The 14,725-nt window shown below is 46.1% G+C and overlaps 1 protein-coding gene across 1 annotated transcript in view; it reads right to left on the bottom strand.

Moving 5' to 3' along the window:
- The window catches only part of LOC144120135 (uncharacterized), an 89,415-nt gene that overhangs the window by 39,276 nt on the left and 35,414 nt on the right, over window positions 1–14,725 (bottom strand). The window contains exons 2-4 of the mRNA XM_077652575.1: window positions 9,400–9,467; window positions 5,429–5,506; window positions 1,683–1,767 (exon numbers count right to left, since the gene is read on the bottom strand). Of these exons, the coding sequence (XP_077508701.1) occupies window positions 1,683–1,767; window positions 5,429–5,506; window positions 9,400–9,467 (231 nt within the window). The remainder of the gene's footprint in view (window positions 1–1,682; window positions 1,768–5,428; window positions 5,507–9,399; window positions 9,468–14,725) is intronic.

Raw genomic sequence — 14,725 nt, 5'->3', positions numbered from 1 at the left:
TATTTTTATCTACTATTGACCGTGATTTAGCTTCTTCCCTTGACAGTGGCCCAGTCCTGCGAATTTTTAGATACGTGGATGACTTCTTGGTTATACTAAAAACCACTAACTCTGCATTGACGCTCCCCAGCACACTGGAAAGAATCTTATCCGCGTTTACACAACAAGGAAAAGGACTGGCTTTTACTCACGAACTACCAGACAACAACAGCGTGCAGTTTTTAGATAGTAATATCAAGATTTCAGATGGGCGAGTGTGCTGGATGTATTCCTCCCGAGCAAAAAAGGAACTGCTTCCGGACGCATCAGCGCACTCAAAGACAGTAAAAAGGGCTATCGCTTCTCTTTGCCTTGAGTCTGCATTGCTTAAGTCCTGTGCTCACATGGCTGAAGCTAGCTTCAACCATCAGATCGAAAGTCTTCAAATGGCTGACTTCCCGTGTTCTGTCGTTTGCAGCGTAGCAGAGACCCTCCTTCAAAAAATGAAAGGCAAGAAGAAAAAATTTCTTCCTAAGCCGGGATCAAGAAGACCACAAGTGGTCCCCTATCTACACCGAGTGGCGCACAGTGTTCGACGTTCCTGTCGTTTTCTCCGCGCCAAAAAAGCTGATCGGGTTATGCTCGTGGATCGGCCAGGAGAAGAAAGCCCTGTGTGAAAAGAGGCACGGCAAGCGATTCGTATCCTGTGCTGTCGGAGTGGTTTATGAAATCCCACTGACGTGTGGAAGGGTCTATATAGGCCAGAAGGGTCGCTGCATTAACGACAGGGCACGGGAGCATGAGAAAACGTTAGAAAGCGGAGGCGGGTCAAATTTTCCTCCCCATTGTAGAGACTGCAAGTGTGAACCGGTGCTTAACGGAATAAGGATTCTGGGCAGGAGTCGCGATCAGGTGGCGCGTGAAATACTTGAGGCCTTTATGATAAAAAAGAAAGGAAGCACATGTGTCAGCGACGCCTCGGTTTCCCTCCGTAGAAATTAAGTTTCCTTCCTAGACAGTTTTTTGGGACGTCATGTTCTGTGCTACTTTTCAGCCTAGTATTTCTAGCGTCCGTCTGCTGTTTGTTTAGGTTTGTTGTTAATTGTTTTATTGGTTTTATCTTTCTTTTTTCTGACTGCTTTTGCTTCATATGTTTGACTCTGCTTTTGCTACGATTTTTATTGGCTTTTTACTTTTTATATTTTGTTTTTTGGTTTCTGACTGCTTTTGCTTCTCCTGTATGACTCTGCTGTTGCTACGATTGTTTGACACTGCTTTTGCTAAGAGATGGCCTCTTTGTTTCGTTTTTTTTTAATTCCATTGATCAGAGTTATCTGTTAGTCTAATCTGCAGTATATAGTCTGTTAACCTGATGTAGCGGCTTTTCATACCACGTGTTGGGTTCGAAGTGATAATGGGTTGAGTATCATGCTTGAGCGGGACTGTTTAAATATGCCACCTTTATATAGAATAAACAGTTGGTAGTGTGCGCATGTGGTGTCTCTTTCTTGTCTGTGTCCTGATTTGCGCAGCCGTTCATTTCATCGTGCACCAATTCGCCCCTCAGGCTGTTATTCTGAAGCCGAATAGGAGTATGCGTCTCAAACCTACGGTGACAGCTCGCGTGAATATTATGCCGACAAGGTATTGGTTAATCGTATTTATTATTTGGAAAGCGATAGTGCTGCAGTACTTTTGCTCACCTGGCTCGAGGCAAGTGCCATTGACGCAGTGTCCACTCCGCAAAACCCAAGTAGAGGAAAGCCGCCCAGGGGTAGTTACATCGTACTTGCATAATGAAGAAGAAATCGAGCAGCAGTAAGTTGCTGAAAAGAATTTGTCTGATGCGCAGCTAAATCATTTAACTAAAACAGGTAGTCGTCAATGCATTTAAGCATCGACATGGCGCCGGTACGCGTGCGAGGCCACACCACAGCCGTCTTTTACCCTCAGCGCTCAATGGCCGCATTCGCGTGATGTACCCAGAGCTAGGTGCTGCGAAATTCGCAGAGCATCGCGCGGTTAGCAGCGTATGGCAGAACATCCGCGCTTCCTTCGAATCACAACCCTTTTAGTTCCAGGTCTATATAATGAAACACATTTTTTCCCCTTCGAGTTCAAATTATCGCGGCTCCATTTTACAATGAAACAAGCTTTCTTGATGTGCAACGTTGATGAAAAGGCCCCCGGACACAAAAGCTGCGGCATAATCTGGCACTTGCGATGCCTATGTTGCTTTGTTATAAGGTCCTCAGATGTAATGATGATACTTACTAACTCTTAAAAGATTTTACCTCCGGGGTTGTCACAAATTATCATTCGGAGTGCTCGAAAGGTACCCTGGGGCCTAGAATCTTTTGAGCAATATTTTACAATTATTAATAGTGAAACATATTATAAGCCATAACATCTGTAATTCGTTTGGTATAAAAAGCTTTTCTTCCCAGACAAAAAGTTTTTTTTTTAAATTTTACTGCCAGTGTCTTTTCCAAATTACCCAAAATTTTACCTTTAGATTGCTCTTATAAAGTGCTGCTTGCAGACACTGGCTCAGCATCCGGGCTGCTTAACTCGCTGACTAAATAGAGAGTAATTAAAAGGTTACTAGTAAGCCGCCGCGGTGGCGCAATGGTTACGACGCTCGGCTGCTGACCCGCAAGACGCGGGTTCAACCCCGGTCGCGGCAGTTGAACTTCGATGGAGCCGAAATTGTAGAGGCTCGTGTACTCTGCGATGTCAGTGCGCGTTAAAGAACCCCAGGGGGTGGAACTGTCCGGAGCCATTCACTACGGCGTACCTCATAGCCTGAGTTTCTTTGGGACGTAAACCCCCTGTAAACCATAAACCTAAAAGCTTCCTACTTCAAACAGAGGGTCATAGCATTGAAACAGAGGATCAGGGCATTGACGAAAAAAAAGGACGCACCAGCACCTACTACTTGCCTCTAAATCGCTGGATCCGCTTTAAGTTTTGTTAAGAGTAACCCACCCATGAAAATTTGCTGTAGTCTCTGTATTGGTAAGCCTCGTCTGTTGGTGCAGAATAGTAAGGTCAGTGAAGATAATGGTCATATCTCCTTGTCTGCACCTCGTAACACCTAAAACTAGTTTCCGTCTCTTTGATGAAGTCCACTGTCTCTCTCTGAGTTCAATTTTGGCAGTCTTCCTGGAGGTGTGTTTAGTCGCGGAGTTGAGTTGAGGTGTTGAATGCTACAGGAGGGGTTAGCTTTGCTTTCTCTGCCGGCAATTGCTCCACCGCAGCGTCCCTTCGATATTAACAATGCCGCATCTACCCCACTAAGCGCACAGACTCTTATAATAGCACACATTCTCTCCCGCAGTCACCATCTATGCACACAATCAATCCACACAGTTCACATCACAGTCCACTCCAGAAGTCACCATCTATGCACATATTCAGTCACAGTAGAACATAGGCCACTGTAGTGCCACACTCCATACACACATTCACTCACATTATAAAGTAGTCCACTCCGGAAGACACCATCTACGCACACATTCAATCACAGTAGGCCATAGCCCGTTCCTGCTGTCACCATTTAAAAACGAGATCCGTGTTCTGCAGAAACGTTAAAAGAAGGCGTGCAGCCTTTCTTCTGCATGTCTGGTTTCCACTCGGGTAGACAATTGCCTGCACTGTGCTGTGACGGGTTCCTCTCTTCTTGAAGGAAGGGAACATCACATGCCTTTCCGCGTTGTACTCTGGGCAGTACATAATATAATGTTCGATATCCCCGAACATTAGTCGCGGATTCCGCACACTGCCTTTATTACTTTCGCAATTTTGCAGTACTGTCTGTTTGCAGGGGTTAGTTATCTCTCTAAATAGATACCATTCTTCGCGCCGTGAGACGCGCCCTAGTCCGTCCCCTTTGGTTTGCTTTCCCGTGATGCCTAGAGTTACGTAACCACAAATTGAGTGCGCCAGTGTCGCAGCGACATCAACGCCACGAACGGCGCGACTGCTGCGCGCGCGCGGTAGACTACTTTCTATTAGGCTGGGGAACTCGTCGCGTAGGGATGTTTCGACGCGGCCCTTCGCTCTCCGACAGTGGGGCGAGGCCTCGTGGTGGGAACATTCTCCCGCCAGCTCGTGCCGTCTGGCCTCGGGAGCTTCTCACTTGCCCTAGCGTGGGCGAACGTGCGCTCGTAACCTTGCTGGTGAGTCGGACGACCTCGATTCCTTAGCGTATTTTTTTGCTAGCTCGCGTTATTGTCGTTGTAGCAATAAATGCTCTGTTTGTGTCCGCCAGAGTGCCGTACTTTGTTTCCCCCAGAGTAAGGCCCGCCGTGATCGGCGTGCGCTCGGTAGCGTCCGCGACAACGGTGTGGGGCCGGCAGTATTGATCTACGTCAGCCGCAGCTAGGCGAGGAGAACGCATTTATCCCCTCCTATTACAATTCCATACCGATCATCCATTTGTATCTCCAACAGCAGGGAAATGTCCCTGCACATGCATTTTAATGACCACAATTACGCATAAACCTAGATATTATGAACGGATTATGCGTTTAATAATTTTTTTTTGCCACCATTTCATTCAATCGCGACAGCGTGGGCAGTGTCTTCGAATCTCAGTAAAAATACTTGTATACTGCCGTATACTAGCACCGCAGCCGCGACCTCGAAGTAGAGCCCTCGCCTCGGCTTCGGGACGTGGTGTGTTCGCTTCCAACAGCTGTCCGTAACCCACCAATTTGCTCGAAGGAGTACAAGCTAACACCAGGCCGAGTGCTCTACCTTCTTTGGTGGGTGACCTGGGGAAAGAGCCTTTGCGTTCAAAAATCCCGCCACTTTAAGGATGAAGAAGCAGTAAAAAACAACTCTGCCCCTTCAGTAGCAGGGTTCGCAGATTGGTGTCTGCTCACACTTCTGATAACCAAATGCTATGGTCGGAGTACAGAGGTACCGCCCCAAACGGTATCCGTAAGTGTTCCCGAAGTGTTGTGTCGCAAAGCGCACAACTGCGACCTCCTTCATCGCGCCTCTTGTATGTCTTCACCGCGGTATGTATACAAATAATAATAATAATAATTGGTTTTTTGAGGAAAGGAAATGGCGCAGTATCTGTCTCATATATCATTGGACACCTGAACCGCGCCATAAGGGGGGAGTGAAAGAAGAAAGGAAGAAAGAGGTGCCGTAGTGGAGGGCTCCGGGATAATTTCGACCACCTGGGGATCTTTAACGTGCACTGACATCGCACAGCACACGGGCGCCTTAGCGTTTTTCCTCCATAAAAAGCCGCCGCGGTCGGGTTCGAGCCCGGGAACTCTGGATCAGTAGTCGAGCGCCCTAACCACTGAGCCACCGCGGCGGGTGTATGTATACTAAGTAAATCAGCTTGTGACGGTGTTAAGGCGAAATAATCATTATCAGAGTATATAAGCCAATAAAGAGAGGAAAGGAAGCAAAATCCGAGACTTACTGCACACAGGCTTTCATCGTTAACCTCCTTAACTGTATGGTTTGGGCAGAATTCCAGGCAGGCCTCGCTTGCATTGAGCTGCTTTGAAAGAAGTTCGGTAGTGTTTTAGTTAAGGATTGAAAGCAACATGTAATATATTTATGATGCAAGATTCGCTTTATATTAATTCCGTACAACTTTCGCTTGTTTTTGGCTTTCATGGATGTCATTTTAATGTTTGATTTAATTCCGATGTCTCATCATTAACTCAGGGGCTTTTGATTCCCTCGCGGTTTTCTTTTGTTTTTCTTTTTTTTTTGGCCGAATTTATATCTTCTAGCCATGGTTCAAGTTATTAGCCGCCTCATTTCTAGTGTCGGCTTTCGCCAGGTTTATTCATGTTACTGTGACATATTATTAGCGTCAGTCACGGTCTCTTTTTATTTTGTCTTGATTATCATTCTATGACGAGGCTCCAGCTGATAGATGGCACCAACGGTGCAAGAACAAGAAAAAATTAACATTATGTACTTTCATCCTATAGTGAAGTTCAGTTGCAAGTCTAGCGTGCGTCTTGTCACTTCTGTTATGTATATTTTTGCGCTAGTTTCTAAGTCTGGATTTAGTAGCAACCCATAAATTAAAAAAATACATCGTGCATCATGACTGATTATAATGTTCTCGCAGGAAGAGAACTAAGACTCAGAGTTCAGTACTGTTATTTGTGGAATAATATCTACATGTTCGCTCGAAAATTATAATTTTCTCCTCTGCATTATCCTGATGTATTGGTTAAATGCTGTGTACGTACCAAACTTTGAAAAAAAAAAAACTGACTCCGCCAACTTTACGACTGAAGATAGCGGGCGTTTCGGCATTCGGCCTCCGCGCAAGTGCTTTGCTGTGGTATTCTATGCGTTGCCATAGTCAGAACTAGAGCACCTGTGCTTATTGGAAGTAGGTCGAATAGTGACTCGCAGAGAACCAAGCTACTGTGTGACCTATGTCTAATCGCATTCAAAGTAGGATCGTTCTGCTGGTTGATTTTATTGTCGACACTGTCAGGCATAAACAACAAGTTGAAGATCTCAGCAGAATTCCCCTTGAAAAGAAATTCTCTCCACCCCAAAACTTACCGCAGCGTATAGTTAGCGATGAAATAAGCAGCAATGTTCATCGTCGCCTGATAATTTTTTTTACGGTGATGACCGTTTCTGGGACGGCGCCCAGCGTAGTCGCGTTACTGTAGCTTATTTGTAAACTTGGAAGCGCAAAAAACCGGACGACGGACAGAGTAAGGGAACACAAAAAACAGGTTCACGAGCGCTGTGTTCCCTTACTCTGTCCGTCGTCCGGTTTTTTGCGCTTCCAAGTTTACAACATGCATCACCAACTAGCCCGGCAGCTTGCTCTCCTGTAGCTTATTGTAGTTGTGGAAATCTGCAAGCTGAGTAAAGAGAAAGAAAAATAATAGAAAGGAGAAGTGAAGAAGATAAGTGTTGCTCGACATAGCATGCAAAGCATGTCCCTGACCAGATGAACAGGGCGGCGAACAAGTACTACTGCAATGCCACGTTGTCTGCACGCAGCATGAAGTTTTGTCAAAAGAGACTTAGAGGCAGTCGTCAGAATTAGTCTTCCTATTTGTTGCTACCGGCCAGCGAAATGCGGAACATAACAGCCGCGTGCATGCTCACCGCACGGACAGCTGTGCGAGCAGAGAGAGAGAGACGCTTCATGCATAGAGGAAAACGCAGTCAGTTTGGCGGGCCCTGATTCCAGGAGCCCATTGGCTGTTGCCGCTGCTCTTGCCCTGTTCACAACCGAAAACTGGTCTTGCGAATGTGAGCTGGACAGCTCCGCCTCGCAGTCCTCAGTTGCTGGGACACTGATTCTTAGAATACTTGGATTATTTTTGCATTCCCATACTAGGTGGTATAAGTTAGCCACTTAACCGCAGAAGGCGCAATGCGGGTCGTAAGGATTCGGAAATACAGTTGAATTTGAGTTCGTTATATGGGTATTTTTTTAAAATTTCTTTAGGATTAGCTTTTGCTCCTTATTTTGATTTTAGTGCGCATATATTTTTTGCCAATCTCAAATTTGAAAGTAATTCTGAAGCGGACACCTGCGCGTCACGGTGCGGCGAAATTAAAGGCGGTAGTGAAGAAAATGGATTAGCGTGACTGTAGCGCTGCGCGTTGCTCCACCGTTTCCTTGGCTGAGGCGAAAACGCGAGTCCTCTGCGTGAAGCTTGGCTGAGGTTTTTTCTGTGCTGTTCGCTGACGGTTGCGTCCTTCTTAGGAATTGTCGGCGGGCGCCTAGTGCCGGCGGCGGTGATCGACACGGGTCCGTGCGGCGCCGAGACAGCGGCATTGACTGATATTTTGGGCGAATACTATGGCGTCAGAAAAACACAATGCTTTGCGCCCCACAGCGGTGATGGCGGCGAGTACAAAAAGAAGCCGTCAGGGAATTGGACTCGCGATCCGCCTGTGCGGCTTGGCAGCGAACACGCTCGCGGCTGAGATCAAGTTGTACGATATGTTCAGCAGATGGGGAGGGTGTGTGCCGGGCAGTGATCAGTGGCTATCACAGGGGAAACACTGCAAAGGGGCGGAGCAGTTCCGGAGGTAAACCACTGAACCGATTTGAGGACACTGTGTGCCAGGGCTATCTAATACTGTAGTCCGTAACGGTAGAGGACCCGACGATTGGATGCGTCCGATAAATGTTCACCCCAATCTCTATGCTTCTATAGAATGTTTCTTTCAGCAGCCAACAGATCAGAATAGCTGAAGTCCGGTGGTAACGAAAATCTGTAAAAGGTTATTTATACTCTAGGGGATTTGTCCAAGCAGGCCCGGCATAAGCCGACTTTAGTTTCTGGCATCTGACGAGCCCAGCTTGTGTGCGTTCTGGCACTCTGTGCCCGGTTTACGACCAATAGAGCCAGTCCAAAGCATGCTTTGGTTTGGCTACAGATGGCAGCAAGGCTATTAAATGACCATTTTTGTAGCGTTTCCGAAAATATACGCGTCCGTTAGGGGGACAACGTAATCATGGAAATAACACCTGATAATCGTAACGAGGGGGTGAGCTCAGTGGGGAGGGTATGTGTTGTGGTTTGACTCGCGGCAATCCCTAATGACATGGAGGCACAGTGCCAGGGGGAGGGAGGTGTTCCCGCACGGGGCTGACCCGCGGACCCAGTTGATGGACTTCGTGGGCCAGTGTTATTTATCCATGCCGTCTGATCATTAAAGAGGATCATTAAATTTTTTCCTCTGATCGCCACGCTTGCAAAAGTTGTATCGAGAAAAGACATCTAAGAATAAAAACTAAAACAAAAGCGAAGCGAGGCCATGAGAGAGAAGCAGAGAAGGAAGAAATGAAGAATAACACAGAAGCCTAGCCATGAGACAGAACAGAAGAAGATAACGAAGAAAAGAGGAAGAGATGAAGAGGAAGAGAAAGAATACTCGAGTTTGCGTAGAAAGTTAACGGACATCACTGCTTTCATCGGATGTTGCAACTAGGCGGTAGTCTCTAGTATATCCAGTCTTTTAAAACTTTGTCAGGTGGTTGCTCCTTCTTCTCATTAGTCCATACCTTTTCTTCATGCCGCTACACTAACTTTGTGAGACTAGCTTAAATTAACTAACAGATCTAAAATTATACAGTACTACTCGGGGGTCTGATCAATTATTGACACTGCTGAAGCGCAAAAAGAAGAAAATAATTTCATTAAATCAGTCAATTTTCTGGCATGCCTTCTTTGTAGGCGTCGATTTTGTTCCTTCGCACAATTCGCTCTCTTGACTGCCAAATGCGCATTGAAGACAATCAGGGCAGAGCCTGAATATTTTTAAATGTTAGGACACATTCATGTCGCAAAATATATGCGACAGTCCTGTTTTCCATAGGATAATTATCAGTGATACAACATGCATGGCATAATGTATTAAACATTCGACAGCTTCAACACTCACCTTGCTGTTCACTGGCACCAATTTTCTAGGGCACGGGGTACTGGCCATGAAATTCAGGCTATGATCTCCTGTAGGCCGCATGAATGAGATTAGAAAAAATGGCTTAGATGAGAAGAGACGATTATTCAGGTATTGGTAAAACTAAATAGACGTTTCTGGTAGCTGTGCTGCACCGAAGACGAAAAAATAAAGCGCAAATAAATAATTACTTTGTAAACATTCGAATGACACATTTTCGCTTGTATTTGTCAGGAAAATTCCGTAAACTTCGTGCAAAGCCCGTTTCATATCGCATACCAAAATAACAATCAGCATAAGAATTACTTCCACCACAGTGCAACATACCTGCGCGCTTGAGGTGCCATTCTTCAGTGCAAACCATATCTTATTGTGTACATTGATGTTTAGCTCCAGTGTAAGTCTGAGGGATGTGTTTTTTGTACTACGCTTAAATTTCTCACACATAAACAAAGCGTATTTTAATCATTACACATCATGACCAAATTGCAATATTCGGTGGATTTCGAGCAGCGCGACATCGCTTTACGCATCTACTGTGAGCTTGCTTTTAGTATTCCGACGCGGCTGTCAAAGAGTCGTTTGTGGTTGGAGCGACATAGGTGCTGGTGATGTAACCAGATCACGCCACCGGAGCGAATAATTGGAGGGGACACTTAAGCTCCGTACTTAATGGTGTGACGCGAGAGCACAGTGGTTTAATTCCCGTACATGCGGAAGGTCATACTCTACACTCATACATCGCTGGGAGTCCTCATACCCCTCTTTTTGCAGGGGTGCAGCAGTTAAGTGATGCACCACTGCCGTGCGATGGATGGCACGTGCTCCTAGCGGTGGGTGCTCCTAGCGGTACAAGTTGCTCTTCCCGAGCGACCAATAATTAATTTTAAACTTTCACCTGCCACGGTGGGCAGTTTTCTCACTATCAGTTAGACAGTTTGAGGTGACGCCGCAAGGTATCGCGACCTAAGTGACCACCTGCCGCCTACGCTGCTCTCTGGAGACCACCTAAATGCCCGTGCTTTTTGCTCTCAACACCCGCAACGCCGACACCGGATTTTCTGGAGAACGGGGCCTTGGACGCAATCGTGTTGCGAAATAGTCTGGTGTTCAACGTGGCTTGAACCTAGTTCTACGAGCGAACGGTCTGTCAACCATGGTCGTCACTGTCTCAAATCAAATGTCAAGGTCAAGGGTCAAGGCCAACGGTCAAGGTCAGGTACCCAATGGTCGGTCATATGATCACGTGGTTATACTACCACACTTTGGGCCGAACACCACGCAGTTATGTTCGGTTTGACCTTGTGGGGCACTGAAGGTCATTGTCTGTGTGGTGTCCAATGCCATAAACCAAATCTCAATGTCAAGGGTGAAGGTCACATACACTATGCTCATAGCCATATGATCACGTGGTCATACTATCAAAGCTTGTCATATACTACCACGCAGTTGAATTCGGTTTGACCTTGCGAGGCATTCAAAGTCGTTGTCTCATCCACATCGAAATCGGAACTTGTACCTCAAGGTGTACAGCTCTCGCTCTGGTACTAAGCTGCTCGCGCATGGCGCAGAACTATCCACTCGGTCGTGAAAAAGAAAAAGACGAAAGCACTCTAGCTTGTATGCTCTGGCCCTCCTGAGCACCTGAGGACATCATCATCATCATCATTATCAAGTGCTTCCTCCTCTCTGCATGTGCATATAAATAGACACTGAGATCGCTGGAAAAACACAAACAACGCCTTGGCGGTCAGTTATAGCCTCTCAAAGCATAGCGTATCATGTACTATACTCTGCAGATATCTTGTCCTGACTTGTCGGGAACGGTAAGAGAGGAAGTTATACTTATCTAGTATCACTCTAGGCATTGTGTGGATGCCACGCCTGTAGCAACTTAACTGTATAGATGATTTATCTTGTGGTTTTATTTCCAAATGTTTGTGCAGGCATTGTCTCGTGCTTTTCGCAGAAATTCGAAAGGCAAAGAAAAGACTTTCCAGGCTCTCATTTTAGGTGGCGTAATAAAAAAAATAATTGCCATTAAAATAGCCCTTTGTCGCTCTATTACAGCCTCTTGGCACAAAAATCCTTCAGAACAGACCACACAAAAATAGAATGAAGTCCATATAAATGTTTGCGAACAGCGTCAGAAGTAAAGTACAGCAAGTGGCAGTAAAAACAAACTCTGGTTGATAGCACTTCGTGAGTGAAGTACCCAACCTTTCCTTTTTTCGTAATTATTATTATTATTATTATTTATTTGCAACCTACTGCTAGTCTCTTTCGAGGCTGTTGCAGGAATGGGGAAAGGTTGGTTTTCTTTTTTAGGTGCGTCACAAAGCAAAAATATCGTAAAGAGGGTTCACACAACTGAAATAACGCTGTAAAAGGGATAATAATGGGAGATAATTTCAAAATACATGACGCAATATTAAACAACACAATATAAAGCGCACTGTAGAAAAAGATTGCTTCAGAAAAAAAAGCACGTGCAATGCCTGGCTAAAAAGTTCAAATAAACAATTATGTCAAGTTACAAAGAAAACTGGTCAGAGTTAACATTTACAGTTAACATATTCCATTCCCTGATCGCTTGCGGAAAAAATGAATAACGAAAGGTGTCAGTAATAAATTTATACTCTTTTAAGTGCTGTAAGTATTTCGTTCTCGTGTTGCATTTTGGTGAAGGAACTAAGTAGAGATCAGAATCTATTTTTAGAGCACCGTTTAAGAGGAGAAAAACGAATTTAAGGCGCGAGGTGATGTACACCCGCAATTAGCCGCAGTCTACACATGCAGGTGCCTTTAAAACATAAACACGACTCCGCATACGCTATTATTGGCGCGGCATGTTCACCTACGTCCGCAACTACGCGCGCTCCTGCCCTGACTCTCAACGTCACAAGCCCGGTCCTTACCATTCAGTCAGCCTGATGCACACTCCTCCTTGCCCCTCCTGGCCTTCTGGCAGCGTTGAGATTGACCCCTCTACGGACCGTTTCCATGCACTGCTCTGGCAACCGCTGGGCTATTGCAGCCGTCAATGACCTGACATGTTACGCCGAAACCACGGCCCTTCTTGCCGCTACGGCGCCACACGTTGCATCTTTCACCTTGCATCACTTCAGTCTTCGCCATGGAGCACAGCGGGAACTGCTGAGTGGACGGGGGTGCGTCGTTCTGTCCGCGGTAGTGGAATCTCTTCTATAATATAAGATCACTCGCCATGCCGCTACGGCCTACCATCCGCATACTAGCGGCTTGACGGGACGCTTTAACCACACCTTGCGCGACATGCTATCTATGTACGTGTCCTCTGACCATTCCAACTGTGACATTATCCTACCCTTCGTCCCCTACGCCTTCAACACCGCCACGCAGACCACCACTGGATTCTCACCGTTTTTCTTCTGCACGGGCGAGAACCTTCCTACCTCATTGCTATTGTACTTCCTTACCGACCTGAACAGTCTGAGTGGACAACCATCCCGAAGCTTCTAAGAACGCCGAAAAGTGGCATCAGCTCGCTCGGTAGTTAACGTCCAGTGAGCAGGGACGTCAAAAATTCCGCTTCGACACTATTAACACTCCTGAAATCTGTCTCGCCTGGCTTCGCATGCCTTCTACCACACCCGGCCTCTCTTCAAAACTTCTACCCACATACAACGGACCCTACCACGTCGTAGAGCTGATTTCTTTGGTAAACTACATTGCACACCCAGTGACACCCGTCACGGATACTAACACGTAACCGGGAGACTGTACGTATGTACCGTCTGAAGCCCTACTACGGCCCGTGTGCGTTGTTTCTGCCCTGACTCGCCAGGATGGCTTAGCCTTCAGCCTGGGGTGATTATAAAGAGGGAGGTATGCTCCCGTCGAGATGATGACGTCGCTTGGAAATTGGCTGGTGAACGCTGAAGGTTGTCGTATAGAATGTTCAAGTAATGTAATGAAAATAACATAATAAGCTTTGAACTTCGTGCCGGCGGGACAGCGCCTCCAGCTCATCGCGTGTTTTAGTCCAGTGATGCTGGTATGACGGTCACATCCAAAGATGATATCGAACTGCACGACTCTGGAATGATTCAGATCAAAGCTTTATTTTCACCATGTACACTGTAGATGGTGGGCAACGGAAAAAGCTATTATCAAGGAAGCGGCATGATGAGCCCACTGCCCGACGAATGAAGCGGCGTTCTCTACAGCAGCAGTGAAAACGCAAGCAATAATGAAGAAGATGACGAACTTAATGAAAATATTTGGTTGAAAACGGTTTAAAAGGGATAGCAAGGAATAACGCAAGCGTTCCATATCACAATAACACAGTCGGAATTCCACTATGCAAAACCAATGCCATGTTTCAGTCATTCCTCCCACCCACAGCTGTTGAGTGAAATCACCTTCCCGCATCAACCGCTACCACTGCTGGCAACCAACATTTCAAGACCACATTAGAGAACATTGTATAAGTTGGCATCTGCTTATACTTGTTGTACTACACATTTTTTTGTTTTTTTCACTGTATTGCTGCAGTGTGTGTACTATATTATATTCTATTAATAAGCACATCAAGAACCCCTAAGATAATACTATATGACTCGGAGCCATCATTTCTGCATTATTAATTTCTTTGCTGCTTTGTATGTTCTTTCCTTTTATTTTTATGTAACCACTCCCCTATATAATGCCTGTGGCCCTGAGGGTAAAGGAAATACATAAATAAATAAATAAAAGCTGGAACGCGTGCAGCAACTTTGCAATAATCTCCATGTCCAGTGGGATAACATTGGTCGTTCTTTTCTATATATGCTAAGATGAGCAGGTTATGTATGTTGCCACACTGCTCACGTTCTGCAAGCGCCACCACGCGGCCGAGTGGCATGACTTGGCTCGTGAAGAATCGAGAAAGACGACGCTTCTGTGGAGAATATTCGAAGAAGAAGAAGAAGACGGACGTGCTGACGTGTTCTAGCTGGTGCTTGGCTTCGAGCTCAACTGTGGTGTCCTGGTGGCGCCTACGTGGTCATCTCTGGTGAGGCCGTTCTGCGTGGGGGATTTGGCCAGGTCTCAGGTTAGGTCTGTAGGCCAGGTTAATGTGCATTTGAGGGTGCGTTTGGCTCAGGTATTTCGCTGACCTCCCCGGGTGGAGGGTCGGCAACCTGGTTTGCCAGCTTGCCCACCCAAAGCTTGCCGCTAGAAAATTTCCGTAAAAATGGAATTGACATCATCCCTGTGGCTCTCGTGCCGATCGGTGAGGGAACGATCAAGATGAAAAGCTCCAAGGTCCTTCAGCAGGAGCCAAGAT

Source organism: Amblyomma americanum, chromosome 2 (genome assembly GCF_052857255.1).
Source record: "Amblyomma americanum isolate KBUSLIRL-KWMA chromosome 2, ASM5285725v1, whole genome shotgun sequence".
Lineage (NCBI taxonomy): Eukaryota > Metazoa > Arthropoda > Arachnida > Ixodida > Ixodidae > Amblyomma > Amblyomma americanum.
This window is presented reverse-complemented; position numbering and strand designations above follow the sequence as displayed.